A 15,481-nucleotide genomic window follows, 5' to 3' on the forward strand; every position below is an offset into this window, starting at 1 on the left:
CAAAACTGACAAAAGAGGGATCTCTTGGCTTTACACTGAGATGGAAACTACTTTGTATAGATTAACCAGAATGGTGGAGAAACTAAGAAAACGATCTGAAGGAAACACATAAAAAATACTATTGCTTTCTATTGCTCCCTATTTTTTGTCTCACTGCTTTTCCTGTGAAGTTCTTTATTTATTTCATACTTAGAAACTGGGATCATCTACAAGAAGCAAGTCTCACTGATTCCTTTTCTATGTGTTGACTTCTCCTGCTCATAAAATGATTATCATAAGATTATGAGAAAACATAGAGTCCCATTTTTGTGTAACTTAAAATATGTCCTATAGCATGGATAATTTCAAAAATCTAAGGAGCATTTTAAAATCTATTTCTAATGTTATGAACGTTAATAAGTAGATTTTATAAGAGTGTATCTCATCTTTAATATCTAAAGTAAGTTAACTGTCTTATTAGCAGACCTTTTATCATAAAATAGTCACTATCAGGCACTTCTAAAAAGGAGATGTACATTGACATTATATCTTCTTTCTCCTCCAGATACTATTTTTTGGATTTGGGTGGCTTTTCTTCATGCGCCAATTGTTTAAGGACTATGAGGTGAGAAGAAATCCATTATGTTATGCTTATACTATATGAATTTAGGTAGTTCTAAGATGGGACAAGAAAAATGTGTCCATTGAAGACACATTCTTATTCACCCTCAAGCTAGGAAACTTTTGCCAAGTAAGTACCAAATAACTATTAAATTGGAGATATGGTTAGGCTTAGTTGATTTAAAAGAGAACAGAAAAGACAAATCATAGCCCAGAAATAAGGAGCAAGGAATGCCATACCTTATGCATATCAGGATATGTACCAATAGCAGATAGTTATTCTTTGGAAGAGAATTTAATTTATAATGTCTTGTAAACGTTCCCTTTCATTTGTCTGTCTTGCCCTGAATTATCAGTCTTACATTGTAAGTGAATATCAAAATTCCAAACCCGTTTTGGTTTGTATCTTAAATCCTTGAATTCAGAAAATCATTATCCTAGGCCAGGAGCAGTAGCTAACACCTGTAATCCTAGCACTCTGGAAGGCTGAGGTAGGAAGATGCGTTGAGCTCAGGAATTCGAGACCAGCCTGAACAAGAACAAGACCCCCTGTCTACTAGAAATAGGAAAAAAATAGCAGGGTGTGGTAATAAGTATCTGTAGTCCTGGATGAAGCAGGAAGATCACTTGACCCCAAGGGTTTGACCCCAAGTGAGTTATGATGAAGCCACTGCACTCTAGCTTTGATGACAGAGCAAGACCTTGTCTCAAAAAAAAAGAAAGAAGAAAGAAAGACAAAATCACCACCCTAGGCTGAACATTCCCTACTTAATCCTCCTCATTTAGTAATAAGATCAGTGATATGGACTACTGTAAGTCATTCCAAGGATGTTCTTTAAAACCTCCCTAGAAAGTTTGGGTGGTTGCCTGAAAGGATTCTGGAGGTTCTGTTCTGTTCAGTACTTTCAGGCCTCCCAGGAAAGGGTCTAAAACTGGTCCAGGATCTGCATAGAGTTAAAGAGCTCCTTTTAGCATTAACCATTATATAGAAATCGGTCCTTTTTTTGTCATTAAGCATTAGAAATTCTAAGTACTACTTCAAGCCGTCATACTTCATGTTTCTTTTTCTTTTTTTTTTTTTTTTTTTATTGTTGGGGATTCATTGAGGGTACAATAAGCCAGGTTACACTGATTGCATTTGTTAGGTAAAGTCCCTCTTGCAATCATGTCTTGCCCCCAGAAGGTGTGGCACACACCAAGGCCCCCATGTTTCTTATGCTTTAAATTCATGAGGGTATGTTGGTAATAGTGACTCCAGAAGTGCTACCTATTTTGATCTATCTCTTTAGCTCCAGACAAGTTGCAGTTGCAGCCAGTGACTTGAGAATTTCTTCAAAATAAGTTTTCTGATTTGTATCCAGAAGATTATCAATTCAATTTTCAAATAAGGAAATGACTTCTAGTCTCTATTTGGCTTCTAACAGGTGCGTCAGTATGTTGTACAGGTGATCTTCTCTGTAACTTTTGGGTTTTCTTGCACCATGTTTGAGCTCATCATCTTTGAAATCTTAGGAGTATTGAATAGCAGGTGAGTAAGTTTTCTGAATAACTTTCCTCTTAAAGAATTCTGTGCAACTTTCTTTACAGTGTAATTCTTCCCTGGATCTCATAGCTGAAAAATCCACCATATGAATAATTTAGTCTTAGTAACTGTAATGACCACAGCCAATATGGGTTCCAGTCACCTAATAACTAGTATGACAAAAATTATGAAGTACCAGGAAAAAAAAATTGTAACCATTAGCTCTGAAGAACTCATTGAGAGAGGCCATGGAGCTTAGGTCCCAGGCTTCATTGAGACAAGCTTTATTTTTCTTAGACTGCTCTCTGACGGAATGCCAGTAATGGGCCTCATATTGTTCTATGGACTAAAAAATCTCTACCTGAAAAGGTCAGAATTCTACAGAGCCAGAGAATTCTATATCCCTGGAGACCAAACTCCCGTTTTTACTAATTTAGTTACCTTTATTGATTTTACAGATGTGGTCAAGTTTGATTGAAGTCAGTGTTTTTTAAAACATTTTTTAAAAGTAACTGTAACCCTCTCCAAATAACAGACCAGTTAGTTCGTTAGACAGTTTATCCAAAATGTTCCTTCCTTATTAAACTGCAAGCTTGAGAATTTTTTAGGCCAGCATTTGTATGTGGAGTTATTATCTATGCTGAGTAGACTTTGGCTGTACTTTTTTATCACGACCTCTCGTTAGATATCAGTGCTGAGCTATGCTGTATGAGTTCCATTATAGAACTCCGATGCTTGGATCTTACAAAGAGACTACTCTTCAAATCCTTTCTTGAAAATCAGAGTTGAAAAAAAACTTTTTAATTAAAAAACTTACAAGAGAGGTAGTTAATCATAAAATGTGTGAAATATTAAAAAGAATCAGTAGATAAATGTGATCTTGATAGATCAATTAATAATGTCATGTGGTAAAACAGGAATATGCTCTGACTCGTATCTTTAAACTTGTTCTTTAATAATCCAAACCTATTTTGGATAAGCTAGATATAGGTCCTATGCCTATAGAGAATTGACAAGTATTATTTTACATAGTAGGTTGTTTTATTATCACAACCTAGATCTTTCACTATTATCCAAGTAGATGTTGGCAAATTTTTTTTCTGTAAAGGGCCAGATAGTAAATATATTAGGTTTTGTGGGCCATAGAGTTTCTATCACAACTACTCAACTCTGCTATTATAGGGTGAAAATAACCATAGGTAATATGTATACAAATGGGTATGGATTTGCTGCAGTAAAACTTAATTTGTAAAAATAGGTGGCTACTAGGCCATGGTTTGCTGATTGCTAATCTAAGTATTGATAGAAAGGACTATGGCTCAGATTCTAAAACCATAGTTAATTGTCTTTGGTAGATGATAGTCCTCAACTTCTAACTCATAATTAATAAGCCATATACTAAAAATCATAAGTCATACTTGATATATATTTCTTAAATAATTTAAAGAGCTTAGAAAGTAGCATTGCTAAAATCTTGTTCTTCTTTGAATGCTTTTGGGGGATTAAGACCAAGATATGTCTTCAGTTATACCTGTCTTTTTAAAAAATTACTATTATTTGATTTTTATTGTTTGGGATTCATTGAGGTACAAAGAATTAGGTTACACTGATTGCATTTGTTAGATAAAATTGCTCTTGTAATTGTGTCCTGCCCTCAAGAGATGTGTTATACACTGTGAGCCCCCATCCAACTCTCCTCCCCTCTCCCCACTTGCTCATTCCCCCTACCCCAACCCTTGTATTAGCTCATGCCTTCATGTTAGAATAGAGTACATTGGATTCTTGCTTCTGCATTCTTAAGATGCTTTACTAAGAAAAATATGTTCCACTTCCATCCAGGTTAATACAAAAGATGTAAAGTCTCCATTTTTTTAATGGCTGGATAGTATTCCATGGTGTATGTATATATATATAAAACACTGCTTATTAATCCCATTCCTGGATTGGTGGGCATTTAGGTTGTTTCCACATTTTGGCAATTGTAAATTGAGCTGTTATGAACAGTATAGTGCGAACATCCTTATGATAACAGGATTTTTTTTCTTCTGGGTCGAAGCTAGTAATGGGATTGCAAGATCAAATGGAATGTCTAATTTGAGTTCTTTGAGGATACGTCCAAAAAGGTTATATTATTTTGCATTTCCACCAGCAGTGTAAAAGTGTTCCCTTCTCTCCACATCTACACCAGTGTCTGCAGCTTTGAGACTTTGTGATGTGGGCCATTCTCACTGGGGTTAGGTGATACACACCTATCTTTTCATGCTAACATTTCACCTAACCGCAACAGAGATGTGGGCCTAGATCATGTGCATTGACTAGATTCAGAATAGTTTTTAAGAGAATATCTTGGCCATGGCAAAGAGTATTCCTTTGACTAACCTCTGAGCAGGGGTTGTATGGCCTCCTATTCAAATACATAATCTATTAGGATCCTTAATTTATTCAAGAAAATGGCACTTTACGCTCAGCTAAAACACATTAAAACATGTGGTTGACTTCTAACTGGCAATTTGAATTCTACTTGTGATTATACTTATCATTTTCAAACGATAGCTGAAATACTATGGAGGATTGCCTGGAGGGTGTGCAGCTTGTTTACCTCCCTAGATGCTTTAAAGTGAGTTAATCCAGAAGAGCAAAAAGCTGTCAGTATATCTAGACCAAATAGTATTGGCTCCTTGTATGGCGGCCTTTACTCAAGGGCTCTTTGCTCTTTGTTTTGTTTTGTTTGGGGATTTTTGTCACCCTTGGTAGTGCTATGGCATCACAGCTCATAGCAACCTCTAGCTATTGGGCTTAGGCAATTCTCTTGCTTCAGCCTCCCAAGTAGCTGGGACTACAGGCATCGCCAAAACACCCAGCTAGTTTTTCTGTTTTTAGTAGAGATGGCGTCTCACTCTTGGCTCAGGCTGATCTTGAACTTCTGAGCTCAAGTGGTCCACCCACGTCAGCCTCCCAGAGAGCTGGGATGACAGGCATGACCCACCACACCTGGCCAAGGGCTCTTTGTTTTATGATGCCTGACATCTATACAAAGATGAGCACTGTAGGTAAGAGCCTTCTGAGGCTCATTGAGAGTTTTTTTTTTTTTTCAAAGTTGAAAGAATTTTATAGCAAACAACTGTATGTCCACCACTTAGGTTACACCGTCAGCATTTTACTATACTTGTTTTATTGAATTTCTACCTGTCTGTCCATCCCTCTGCCCATCATTTTGGGCTCTTTCAGTGATGTCTCTCTGGTATTTCAGAGGCACCTTGGCATAGGTAGTTAGGAATATATGGTGTGGAACTGGATTGCCTGGGTTTGAATCCTGGTTCTGTTGGTTATTAAGCCTGTGATTTTGGAGAAGTTGCTGAACCTTTTTGTGTCTCAGTATTCTCATCTGTATAATGGAAACAATAATAATGGTAACCGACTTGATAGGGCTTTGTGAAATTAAATGAATTAGTACATGGGCAACATTTAAAACAGAGCCTACTGCATATTAATCATTTGGTACATTAGTGTAATAAATGCTACAGTAACATTAATTTCAAGGATTTTAACAACTAATAGATGTCATGGATTTAGGAAGAAACACCTGTCTGCCTGGCATCATATTGGACATTTTATGTATGTTGCCTCAGTTGGTCTTCAAAACCACCTTAAGCAGATTGCCCCCGTTTGCACATGAGCAGATTGAGGGCCTGATAATTATCAGCAATGGGGTTTGATGAGAAATAATGTCTTCTGTATCTCCAGGCTCTGCCCTCTGTCTTTTAGTCACAAGATGCAGACATTTCAGGATTCCCTAGGGAGGAAGAGACTTCTGTGGTTGAAAAAAATCTTCATCTGGATTCTAAGAAACAGAAGCACCTAAGGTTTTATTACATTACTGGTGTGATGACTTAAACTATTGAAGATTGATCTTACAGAAGACAGAAACTTTGCTGTTTTTTGTGTCTTGTGAAAATACTTGTTCTTCCCTGGGCATTTCCAGTTCAGGGTTCTTGGTGTCTGGCTGTGCTAGCTGGGTAGAATCTGTCGTGGGGTGTTTTGGCAATGCCATCGTTTGTCTGCTGTTCAGAATGTCTGAGATGCTAGAAAATTACTCCCAGTTTGCTGTCCAAGATCTTTTGTGGAAAAAAAGTTCAAAAATAGAAGTAAATGTGACTGTTAATGCTATTCTATAATTGGATGTCTTGAGGAGAAACCATACCCTCATTGGTCAATTTTAGGGTAAGAGTTGTGGCCTTGATGCCCTCTGGTATCTCTGAGAGTAGTCCATAGTAAACAACGTCATACACATATCTCAGGCTGTAAAGAAGAGGGTAAAACAGAGGCCTCAGATTTTGTCTTCTCATATAAGTTTCTACCTCACTTCCAATTCAGTTCTCCATTCTTTATTTTTCCTCCGTCCTTTTTTTCATTAATTCTTTCTCAGTTCTTGAGATTAACATCAAAGAAGTCTCTATTAGCTGCCAGCATGTTTTTAACATCCCCTAACATTTTTTTTTTTCTAAATAATACCTTCTTTATAAGTTTGAATTTTGGACAGTTATACTCTTAAATATTCTTCTTCTTCTTTTTTGTGAGACAGTCTCACTATGTCACCCTCAGTAGAGTACCATGGTGTCTCATTAATTTTCTGAATGATTCTTTTGTTTTCAATTTCATTGATCTCTGATTTGATTTTGGATATTTCTTTTCTTCTACTGAGTTTAGGCTTAGATTGTTCTTCTTTTTCCAATTCCATAAGATCTCTTGTGAGATTGTTTATGCGCTCTCTTTCTGTTTTTCGAATGTAGGCTTCTAAAGTGATGAATTTTCCTCTCAAAACTGCTTTTGCAGTATCCCACAGGTTTTGGTAGCTTGTGTCTTCATTGTTGTTATGCTCAAGGAAGTTAATGATTTCCTGTTTTATTTCTTCCTGCACCCATCTGTCATTCAACAGAAGATTGTTTAGTTTCCATGCCTTTGGGTGGGGTCGAGCATTTTTGTTAGAGTTGAGTTCCACCTTTAGTGCCTTATGGTCTGAGAAGATACAAGGTAAAATTTCAATTCTTTTGATTCTGTTGATATTTGTTTTGTGTCCCAGGATATGATCAATTTTGGAGAATGTTCCATGGGGTGATGAGAAGAATGTATATTCTTTATCTTTGGGGTGGAGTGTTCTATATGTGTCTATCAAGCACAATTGTTCTAGGGTCTCATTTAAATCTCTTATATCTTTGTTTAATTTCTGTTTAGAGGATCTATCCAGCTCTGTAAGAGGAGTGTTAAAGTCCCCTGTTATGATGGTATTATCAGATATCATATTGTTCAGACTGAGTAAGGTCTGTTTCAAGAATCTGGGAGCATTTAAATTGGGTGCATAAATATTTAGAATTGAAACATCTTCTTGTTGTATTTTTCCCTTGATCAATATAAAGTGACCATCTTTGTCTTTTTTGACTTTAGTTGCTTTAAATCCACATGTATCTGAAAATAAGATTGCAACTCCTCTTTTCTTCCGAATTCCATTTGCCTGAAAAATTGTCTTCCAACCCTTGACTTGGAGCTTGAATTTGTCTTTTGAAGCCAGGTGTGTTTCTTGCAGACAGCAAATGGATGGCTTGTGTTTTTTAATCCAGTCAGCCAATCTATGTCTCTTCAGTGGAGAATTCAAGCCATCAACATTTATTGAGATAATTGATAAGTGTGGTAGTATTCTATTCGTCTTATTTGGTGAGAGTCCATTGCTTAGTTTTATCTTTTCCATCAGCGTGGAGGTTAGGTTCTGTCCTTTAATTTCTGAGTTCTTACTTTGCTGCTGATCCATTGTGGTGGTCAGTGTGTAGACCAGGTTGAAGTATTTCCTGTAGAGCTGGTCTTGTTGTGGTGAATTTCCTCAATGTTTGTATATCCGTAAATGATTTGATTTCTCCGTCAATTTTTAAGCTTAGCTTAGCAGGGTACAGAATTCTGGGCTGGAAATTGTTCTGTTTAAGTAGATTAAAGGTAGTCTTCTTGCTTGGAAAGTTTCATTAGAGAAGTCTGCGGTCACTCTGAAGGATTTGCCCCTGTAGGTCAACTGGCATTTACTCCTGGCAGCTTGCAGAATCTTTTCTTTTGTCTTGACTTTGGACAGGTTCATCACAATGTGTCTTGGAGAAGCTCAGTTAGAGTTGAGGCGACCTGGGGTCCGATATCCCTCTGAAAGCAGTGTGTCAGAATCTTTGGTGATATTTGGGAAATTTTCTTTTATAATATTCTCTAGTATGGCTTCCATTCCTCTGGGGCATTCTTCTTCCCCTTCTGGAATTCCTATAACTCGTATGTTGGAATGCTTCATAAAGTCCCATAATTCTGACAGTGAACGTTCTGCTTTCTCTCTCTTCTTTTCTGCCTCTTTTACTATCTGAGTTATCTCAAGAACTTTGTCTTCTACCTCTGAAATTCTTTCTTCTGCATGGTCTAACCTGTTGCTGATACTTTCCACTGCATCTTTAAGTTCCCTAATTAACTGTTTCAGTTCCTTCAGCTCTGCTATATCCTTTTTATATTCTTCATATCGTTCATCTCTTATTTGATTCTGTTTTTGGATTTCCTTTTGGTTATTTTCCACTTTATTAGCAGTTTCCTTCATTGTTTCGATCATTTCTTTCATTGTTTTCAACATGTGTATTCTAAATTCCCTTTCTGTCATTCCTAACATTTCTTTATAGGTGGAATCATCTGCAGTAGCTACCTCATGGTCCCTTGGCGGGGTTGTTCTGGACTGGTTCTTCTTGTTGCCTGGAGTTTTCTGCTGATTCTTCCTCATGAGTGATTTCTTTTATCTGTTTCCTTGCCCTAGTTTTCCTTTCACTTCCTCTTGCTCTTTAAGTTCTCATGCCTGTGGACTAAGGGTTACAGGACCAGAAGGGTGAGAAGGTTGAAGAGCAAAAAAGGGATGAAAGAAAGGAGGACCAAGTGCTAAGAAAAAAAAAGAAAAATAGAGAAAAGAGAGGGGGTGGGTAGAAGGAATATTGACAAAAAGAAGAGAGGCACAGAAAGAGGGAGACAGAGCAATATAGGTGTACAGTAGGGTACTTTGACACAACCTTAAAAAAAAAAACAAAAAAACACCTTCTGGGGGTGCGCAGATGGGTGGTTCCCTTGAGGTCAGCAGCTCTTTGCTAACCTGATCAGACACAGTACCCCACCTCCACCAAGTAGAGAGGAAAGACAAAAATGCTATAAATCAAACCAAAACAAGCAAACAGAAAATTTTATGGGATAAAATTGGGTGAAAAACCAAATAATAATGGTAGAAACACTAGCAAAAATGAAGTTCTAATTATTGAAAAAGGCAGCAATGGGAAATTATAATTAAACTAGAAAAATTGAGAAAGAAAAGGGATCTGTATGGAAAAGGTTGAAATTAAAAAACAAAACAACATCAACATCAAAATAAACAAAAGAAAAAACCAAACCAAAAAAAAAAAAAAAAAACACAACCAGAAACAAAGCAGTATGTATATGTTATTGAATATTGTCTGGGCAACATGTGGTCTTCTGGGGTATGAGATGTTAATCACAGTTCTGATATGAGTGGAGGCTGCTGATTTCTCAAACCCCAGCAGGTAGACACCCTAAATCTCTCTTCAGCCCACTTAAAAGGCACTTTGAACTTGTAAACTTGCTGAGCAGAAGCTTTCCCAGGAAAGTGCTTGTCGCTGGCATCACTGCTGTAGTGGCTATCCACTTACCCAGTGTGCCAAAACCGGTCTCACTCTGCCCCTGAGGGTTAGGGCTGCAAGGCGGCTCAGACCCCACCCTTAGGCTACTTGGTCGCTGGGTTACCAGCTCCCACCCAATTCTAGCTCTGCGACCCTGAGGGTGGAGCTTGCCAGGGCAGATCACTCATAATGGCTCCCTGTAACCCACAGCCAAACACTATTAGCTCCGTCTGGCTCAGCGGCTCAGACTGGGGCCCTAGACAATGGCCAAAGTTCTCTGCACTCCCGCTCAGGCTCTCCCCAAGGCAGTTCAACTGAGTGCCAAGTCCAAAGACACCAAAACAGTTCACAGGTAAGGCCTTTCTGGTTTGTAGTCTCGCTGCTACTGAACTTACAGTTGCCGGCGGGTTTAGACGGATTGAACACATGCGACCACTTGCCGTTTTTCCACTGTTTTAGTCCTCCTCTTGGGGTCCAGAAGTCTCTCGCTGACTCCCTATATCCTCACAGGGGTGATGATAGGCAGATCCCACCAGTCAGAGATGCCTGGAGTCCTATCTCCCCAGACTCACAGTGCCCAGATACAAGGAAGCTGTTACTCGGCTGCCATCTTGCTCCGCCTCCGGCTCATTGAGATTTTTATTGAAAGGATGTTTTTGAGAACATTGTTAATTGCCCTCACATTTTCTGCTTTTTGAAATCTTTGGAGAAATTTCATTGTACTCTTGGTAATAATTCAGTAATAACAAATCAGTTTGTTATTACTGAATTGCTACTTTTGGTTTGTTTTCTTATAGACACCATGACTTTATCTATGGGGGGCTGATCAAATTTTTTTTTCACATTAACCATTAGAAAACCTAAAGCTAAATTTATGACCTAACCATAGCAAGTTTCTAGAATTCTTTCTTTCTTTCCTTTTTTTTTTTTTTTTTGAGATAGGGTCTCAGTCTATCCCCAGACTGAAATGCAGTTGGAGTGCAGTGGTGCTCTCATAGCTCACTGCAACCTCCAACTCCCAGTTTCAAGCAGCTCTCCCAACTCACTTTCCTGAGTAGCTGAGACTACAGGTACCACCATGCCCAGCTAATTTTTAGCTAATTTTTTTTCTATTTTTTGTAGAGAGAAGGTCTCACTATATTGTCCAGGCTAGTCTCCAACTTCTTGGCTCAAATTATCTTCCTACCTCAGCCTCCCAAAGTGCTAGGATTACAGGAGTGAGCCACCATGCCAGGCCTAGAGATCTATTTTACAATAGCCATCAGACCTGTCCCAATTTTTTTTTTATTTTTAAGAGACAGGATCTTACTCTGCCACTTAGGCTGTAGTACATTGGCTTAATCATAGTTTATAGCAACCTCAAACTCCTAGGCTGAAATGATTTTCCTGCCTCAGTCACCAGAGTACCTAGGACTACAGGTGTGTGCCTCCACATCCAGTTAAGTTTTTCTTTTTAATTTCTTGTGGAGATGAAGTCTTGCTATGTTGCCCAGGCTGGTCTCAAACTCCTGGACTCAAGCAATTCTCCCTCCTCATCCTTCAAAGTGTGATTATAAGTATGAGCTATTGCAGCCAGCTTGATTCCAATATTTTACCTATCTCTTATCATTCCTTTCTTCCATATTTCCTTACCGTTTATTTCATCATCCTATATTTTATATATCCTCATAAGCTCCTAAACCACTTAAGCTCTTTTTGAAACAAGGCCTAAGTTTAAAATCAGTAAATATAGAGGATACCAAGAAAGTGAATGGACATCCCAAGAATGGAAGAAAATTTTTGCAAATTACATATCTGATAAGAGATTTATATCTAGAATATATGAAGAACTCTTACATCAATAATAAAAAAAGATAATACAATTAAAAATGGACAAAGACTCTGAATTAGCATTTTCCCAAGATGATATATGAATGACAAATAAGCACATAAAAAGATGTTGTATATCATCATCATGGAAGGCAAATCAAAACCACAATTAGATGCCCAGTTGGATACCTGTAACCAAAAAGACAGAAATAACAAGTGTTGATGAGGATGAGGAGAAATTGGAACCTTCATTACTACTGGGGAAAATGTATACTGATGCAGCCACATTAGGAAACAGTGGCAGTGCCTCAAGAGTAAATGCAAATTTACCATGTGACCTAGCAATTCCTTCTTCATTTCTACCTAAGAGAAATGAAAACATAGGTCAATGCCAAAAGGTCAGTGTCATAGGTCAGTACATGAATATTCACAGTATTGTTATTTATAATAGGTAAAAGGTAAAACAAGCCAAATGTCTATCAACTAATGAATGGATAAACAAAATATAGTACATAATATCTAGCAACAATTCCTTCCTTTTATGTAGTATACTATGTAAGGAATTATTGCTAGATACTACAACATGAATGAACCTTGTAAACGTAATGCTGAGTAAAAGAAGACAAAAGATCACGTATTACATGATTACATTCATATGAAATTTCCAGAATAGGCAAATCCATAGAAACAAAGTATATTGGTAGTTTTCTAGGGCTAGAGAGGTTGGAAGGATTTAAATGGGGAGTGACTGCTTTGGATCCACAGTTTCTTTATGGAATAATGAAAATCTTCTAAAATTGATTATAGTGGTTGCACAACCATTATAAATATACTAAAAACCATTGCATTGTATACTTAAAGTGAACTATATCTCATTAAGACTGTTTAAAAGGTGCTAAAAAGTTTTAATAAATAAAATGCATGTTGTAAACAGTAATAAAAGTCGTGCAAATCATAATGTTTAATTATGTCAAGGGTACATAGAAGTATTTCTGAGTCTTTATAGCATATATTACTCTTAACATTTATTTTCCTTTAATTCTTATCTTGGAGTCAAAGTTATAGTGGTGAGTGAAACCGTAGTCACTCTACTACCAGTAACGGTGTGTGTTGATAAATGTTATGAATGCCTATGAATTTATCTAAAGCATTAACATTCTTATTTTAATAAGTAAAATTCATAGGAGATTAAGATGGTCATATACATTTATAATTTTAAACCTTATCAAAAAATTATAATTTTTAATCTTTACAAATGAGTAGACTGTAACAACCTAATGGACTAATTATAATAGATGGGATATATTCAGTATTGAGTTCAAGGAGCAAGAGATCCTTTGGAAGACTAAAGACAATGAAAGTTGCTGCTTTCTCCCCCTCTCAGTGATATTCTTTGACACTTATTTCAGCTCCCGTTATTTTCACTGGAAAATGAACCTGTGTATAATTCTGCTAATCCTGGTTTTCATGGTGCCTTTTTACATTGGCTATTTTGTTGTGAGCAACATCCGATTATGTAAGTATCTTACCTTCTCATGTCAGCACATAAGTGGAGATGAGTATTTTGGGGGACTGAGGTTGTGGACAGCTTTATTTCTACATTAACTTTCACTAGCTACTGCTATCTGGGGACACACCACACACAGCATCTTTAAAAAGGGTGTCACAAAATAAATATTGAATGAATGATTAGGTTATTTTTCCTGCTACAACTTTATTTCTGTTTCTCCTTAATAATAATGTCTCCTTTAACTCAACTCACATGTTAATGTCAGCCAAGTTATTCTTATGGAGTGAGGATGCTTTCATTAAAAATTATGTTGTTGCATCACTCATTTGTCAAGTAAACAGCAAGCAGATACTAAATACTGTAACTTTGTATTTTTAAGTCAAGCAAGATCTTTAACATACATTTATTTCCCCTAACAGTCTTGTCTTCTCTGTCTTAGTGCACAAACAACGACTAGTTTTTTCCTGTCTTTTATGGTTGGCCTTTATGTATTTCTTCTGGAAACTGGGAGATCCGTTTCCCATTCTCAGCCCAAAACATGGTGAGTGTTCATGGGAGGGCAAAAAGAGGGGAGAAGGTTTGTTTAATTTTTTGATTTAGAAAAAAAAATTTTTTTTAACTGCTGACTTGGGAAAGTATAGCAGGTTGTTTCTTTAAGTAGGTATCTGATTTTGAACCAAATTTTTTCCTTCATCCAAAGTGATATCAAATGCTGGTTTTGGAATAGACTTCTGTCATTCCAGAGTAGGAGTTTTTGACTTTGGTAAGTATACATACTTCAAGAATGTAAAGAAAAGAGAAAAGTGTCCTTAACATAGATCTCCTGATATTATATATGGAATTATGGTAATATATTTGTATGAGTGTTTGGAGGTAAGGTATCGATAAGATTTTATCAGATTCTAAGCTAAAAACAATGAACAAAAATCTCTCAGCTAATGAGTTATTATTCCAGAACTGTTTCAGAAGTAAATGTGGACCTGTCTAGAAAGATTAGAGAGCCCATCTGTGGTGAATGTACTAGAACTTTCATACTATAGTTTTGAAAAAAACCTTTTTATTCACTATCCTGCTGTACCTATCAGGGTTCTTACTGCAGAAAATAGAACCCATTGTAACTAGTGTAAAGCAAAAAGTAATTTATTACAGGAAATCAAGCAATTTATAGACTTTCTAAGAAAGCAAAGACCAAGTTAAATGCTATATAGTAAAGAGAAACACCTAAGTATGCCACAGTAAACTAGAAGAAAACCCACTGAAGCCATTGCCAGCCATACAGGACCTGTGACATCAGGAACCCAACAGTGGAACATCTGTCCCAACTGCTGTACCTTCTAAGTGTTATTACCACCCCTGCATTGGGCTTGAGTTTTTGGGTGAAACCTTGGTAACATCCAGAACCTTAGCTTCAAGGAAGTTTGAGAAAGAGCTTTTGGCTTTCCAGACTCTGTAGTACTAAAAGAAATGCTAGAAAAGGATTGGAATGAATGTTGAATGAGCCAGTGTCTAGGATCTGCCATACCTCCCACGCATCCTTCAATGTGTACTCATTGTCTGTAGTAGGGATTTTGGGCAGAGAGAGGTAACAAGACTCCCCTATAGTAGAGTCAGAGGAAATGTGCAGTTTTAAAAAACCTATGCAACATCATAAATAACTGTATACATGTATTTTAAAAATAAAAATAGCTGTTTTGAAATTGTAAATAATATTAAAGACCAAAAGAGTTAAAATAATACCAGCCAGGGCAGCGCCTGTGGCTCAGTGAGTAGGGCGCCGGCCCCATATGCCGAGGGTGGCGGATTCGGACCCAGCCCCGGCCAAACTGCAACAAAAATATAGCTGGGCGTTGTGGCGGGCGCCTGTAGTCCCAGCTGCTCGGGAGGCTGAGGCAAGAGAATCACTTAAGCCCACGAGTTGGAGGTTGCTGTGAGCTGTGTGATGCCATGGCACTCTACCGAGGGCGGTACAGTGAGACTCTGTCTCTACAAAAAAGAAAAAGAAAAAATAAATAATAATAATACCAGCCTACTAAAAGTTCAAATTCTAGTTTCCAGAAGAAATACATGAAGGTCAACCATAAGAGACAGGAAAAAACTAGTTGTCGTTTTATGCACTGAGAGAAGACAAGACTGTTAGGGGAAATAAATATATGTTAAAGATCTTGTTTGACTTAAAAATACAGTTACAGTATTTAATATCTGCTTGCTGTTTACTTGAAAATGAGTGATAGAACAATATAATTTTTAATGAAAGCATCCTCACTCCATAAGACTAATTTGGCTGAAGTTAAGATGTAAGTTGAGTTAAAGGAGACATAATTAATAAGTAGGAACAGTATAACATATACTTCTATG

At 37.2% G+C, this 15,481-nt stretch overlaps 1 protein-coding gene across 8 annotated transcripts in view; it reads left to right on the forward strand.

Annotated features, from left to right (window-relative positions):
• The window catches only part of LOC128586388 (Golgi pH regulator A), a 64,390-nt gene that overhangs the window by 7,943 nt on the left and 40,966 nt on the right, over nucleotides 1-15,481 (forward strand). For 4 of the 8 annotated variants that reach the window (XM_053592159.1, XM_053592161.1, XM_053592160.1 and 1 more), the window contains exons 2-5: nucleotides 545-604; nucleotides 2,025-2,128; nucleotides 13,026-13,132; nucleotides 13,566-13,667. In XM_053592159.1, the coding sequence (XP_053448134.1) occupies nucleotides 545-604; nucleotides 2,025-2,128; nucleotides 13,026-13,132; nucleotides 13,566-13,667 (373 nt within the window). Of the gene's footprint in view, nucleotides 1-544; nucleotides 731-2,003; nucleotides 2,129-13,025; nucleotides 13,133-13,565; nucleotides 13,668-15,481 lie in introns of those variants that run through there. The other 4 variants (XM_053592164.1, XM_053592162.1, XM_053592163.1 and 1 more) reach the window with 4 other exon arrangements.

The sequence above is a fragment of the Nycticebus coucang genome, chromosome 5 (genome assembly GCF_027406575.1).
Source record: "Nycticebus coucang isolate mNycCou1 chromosome 5, mNycCou1.pri, whole genome shotgun sequence".
In the NCBI taxonomy this organism is placed as follows: Eukaryota; Metazoa; Chordata; class Mammalia; order Primates; family Lorisidae; genus Nycticebus; species Nycticebus coucang.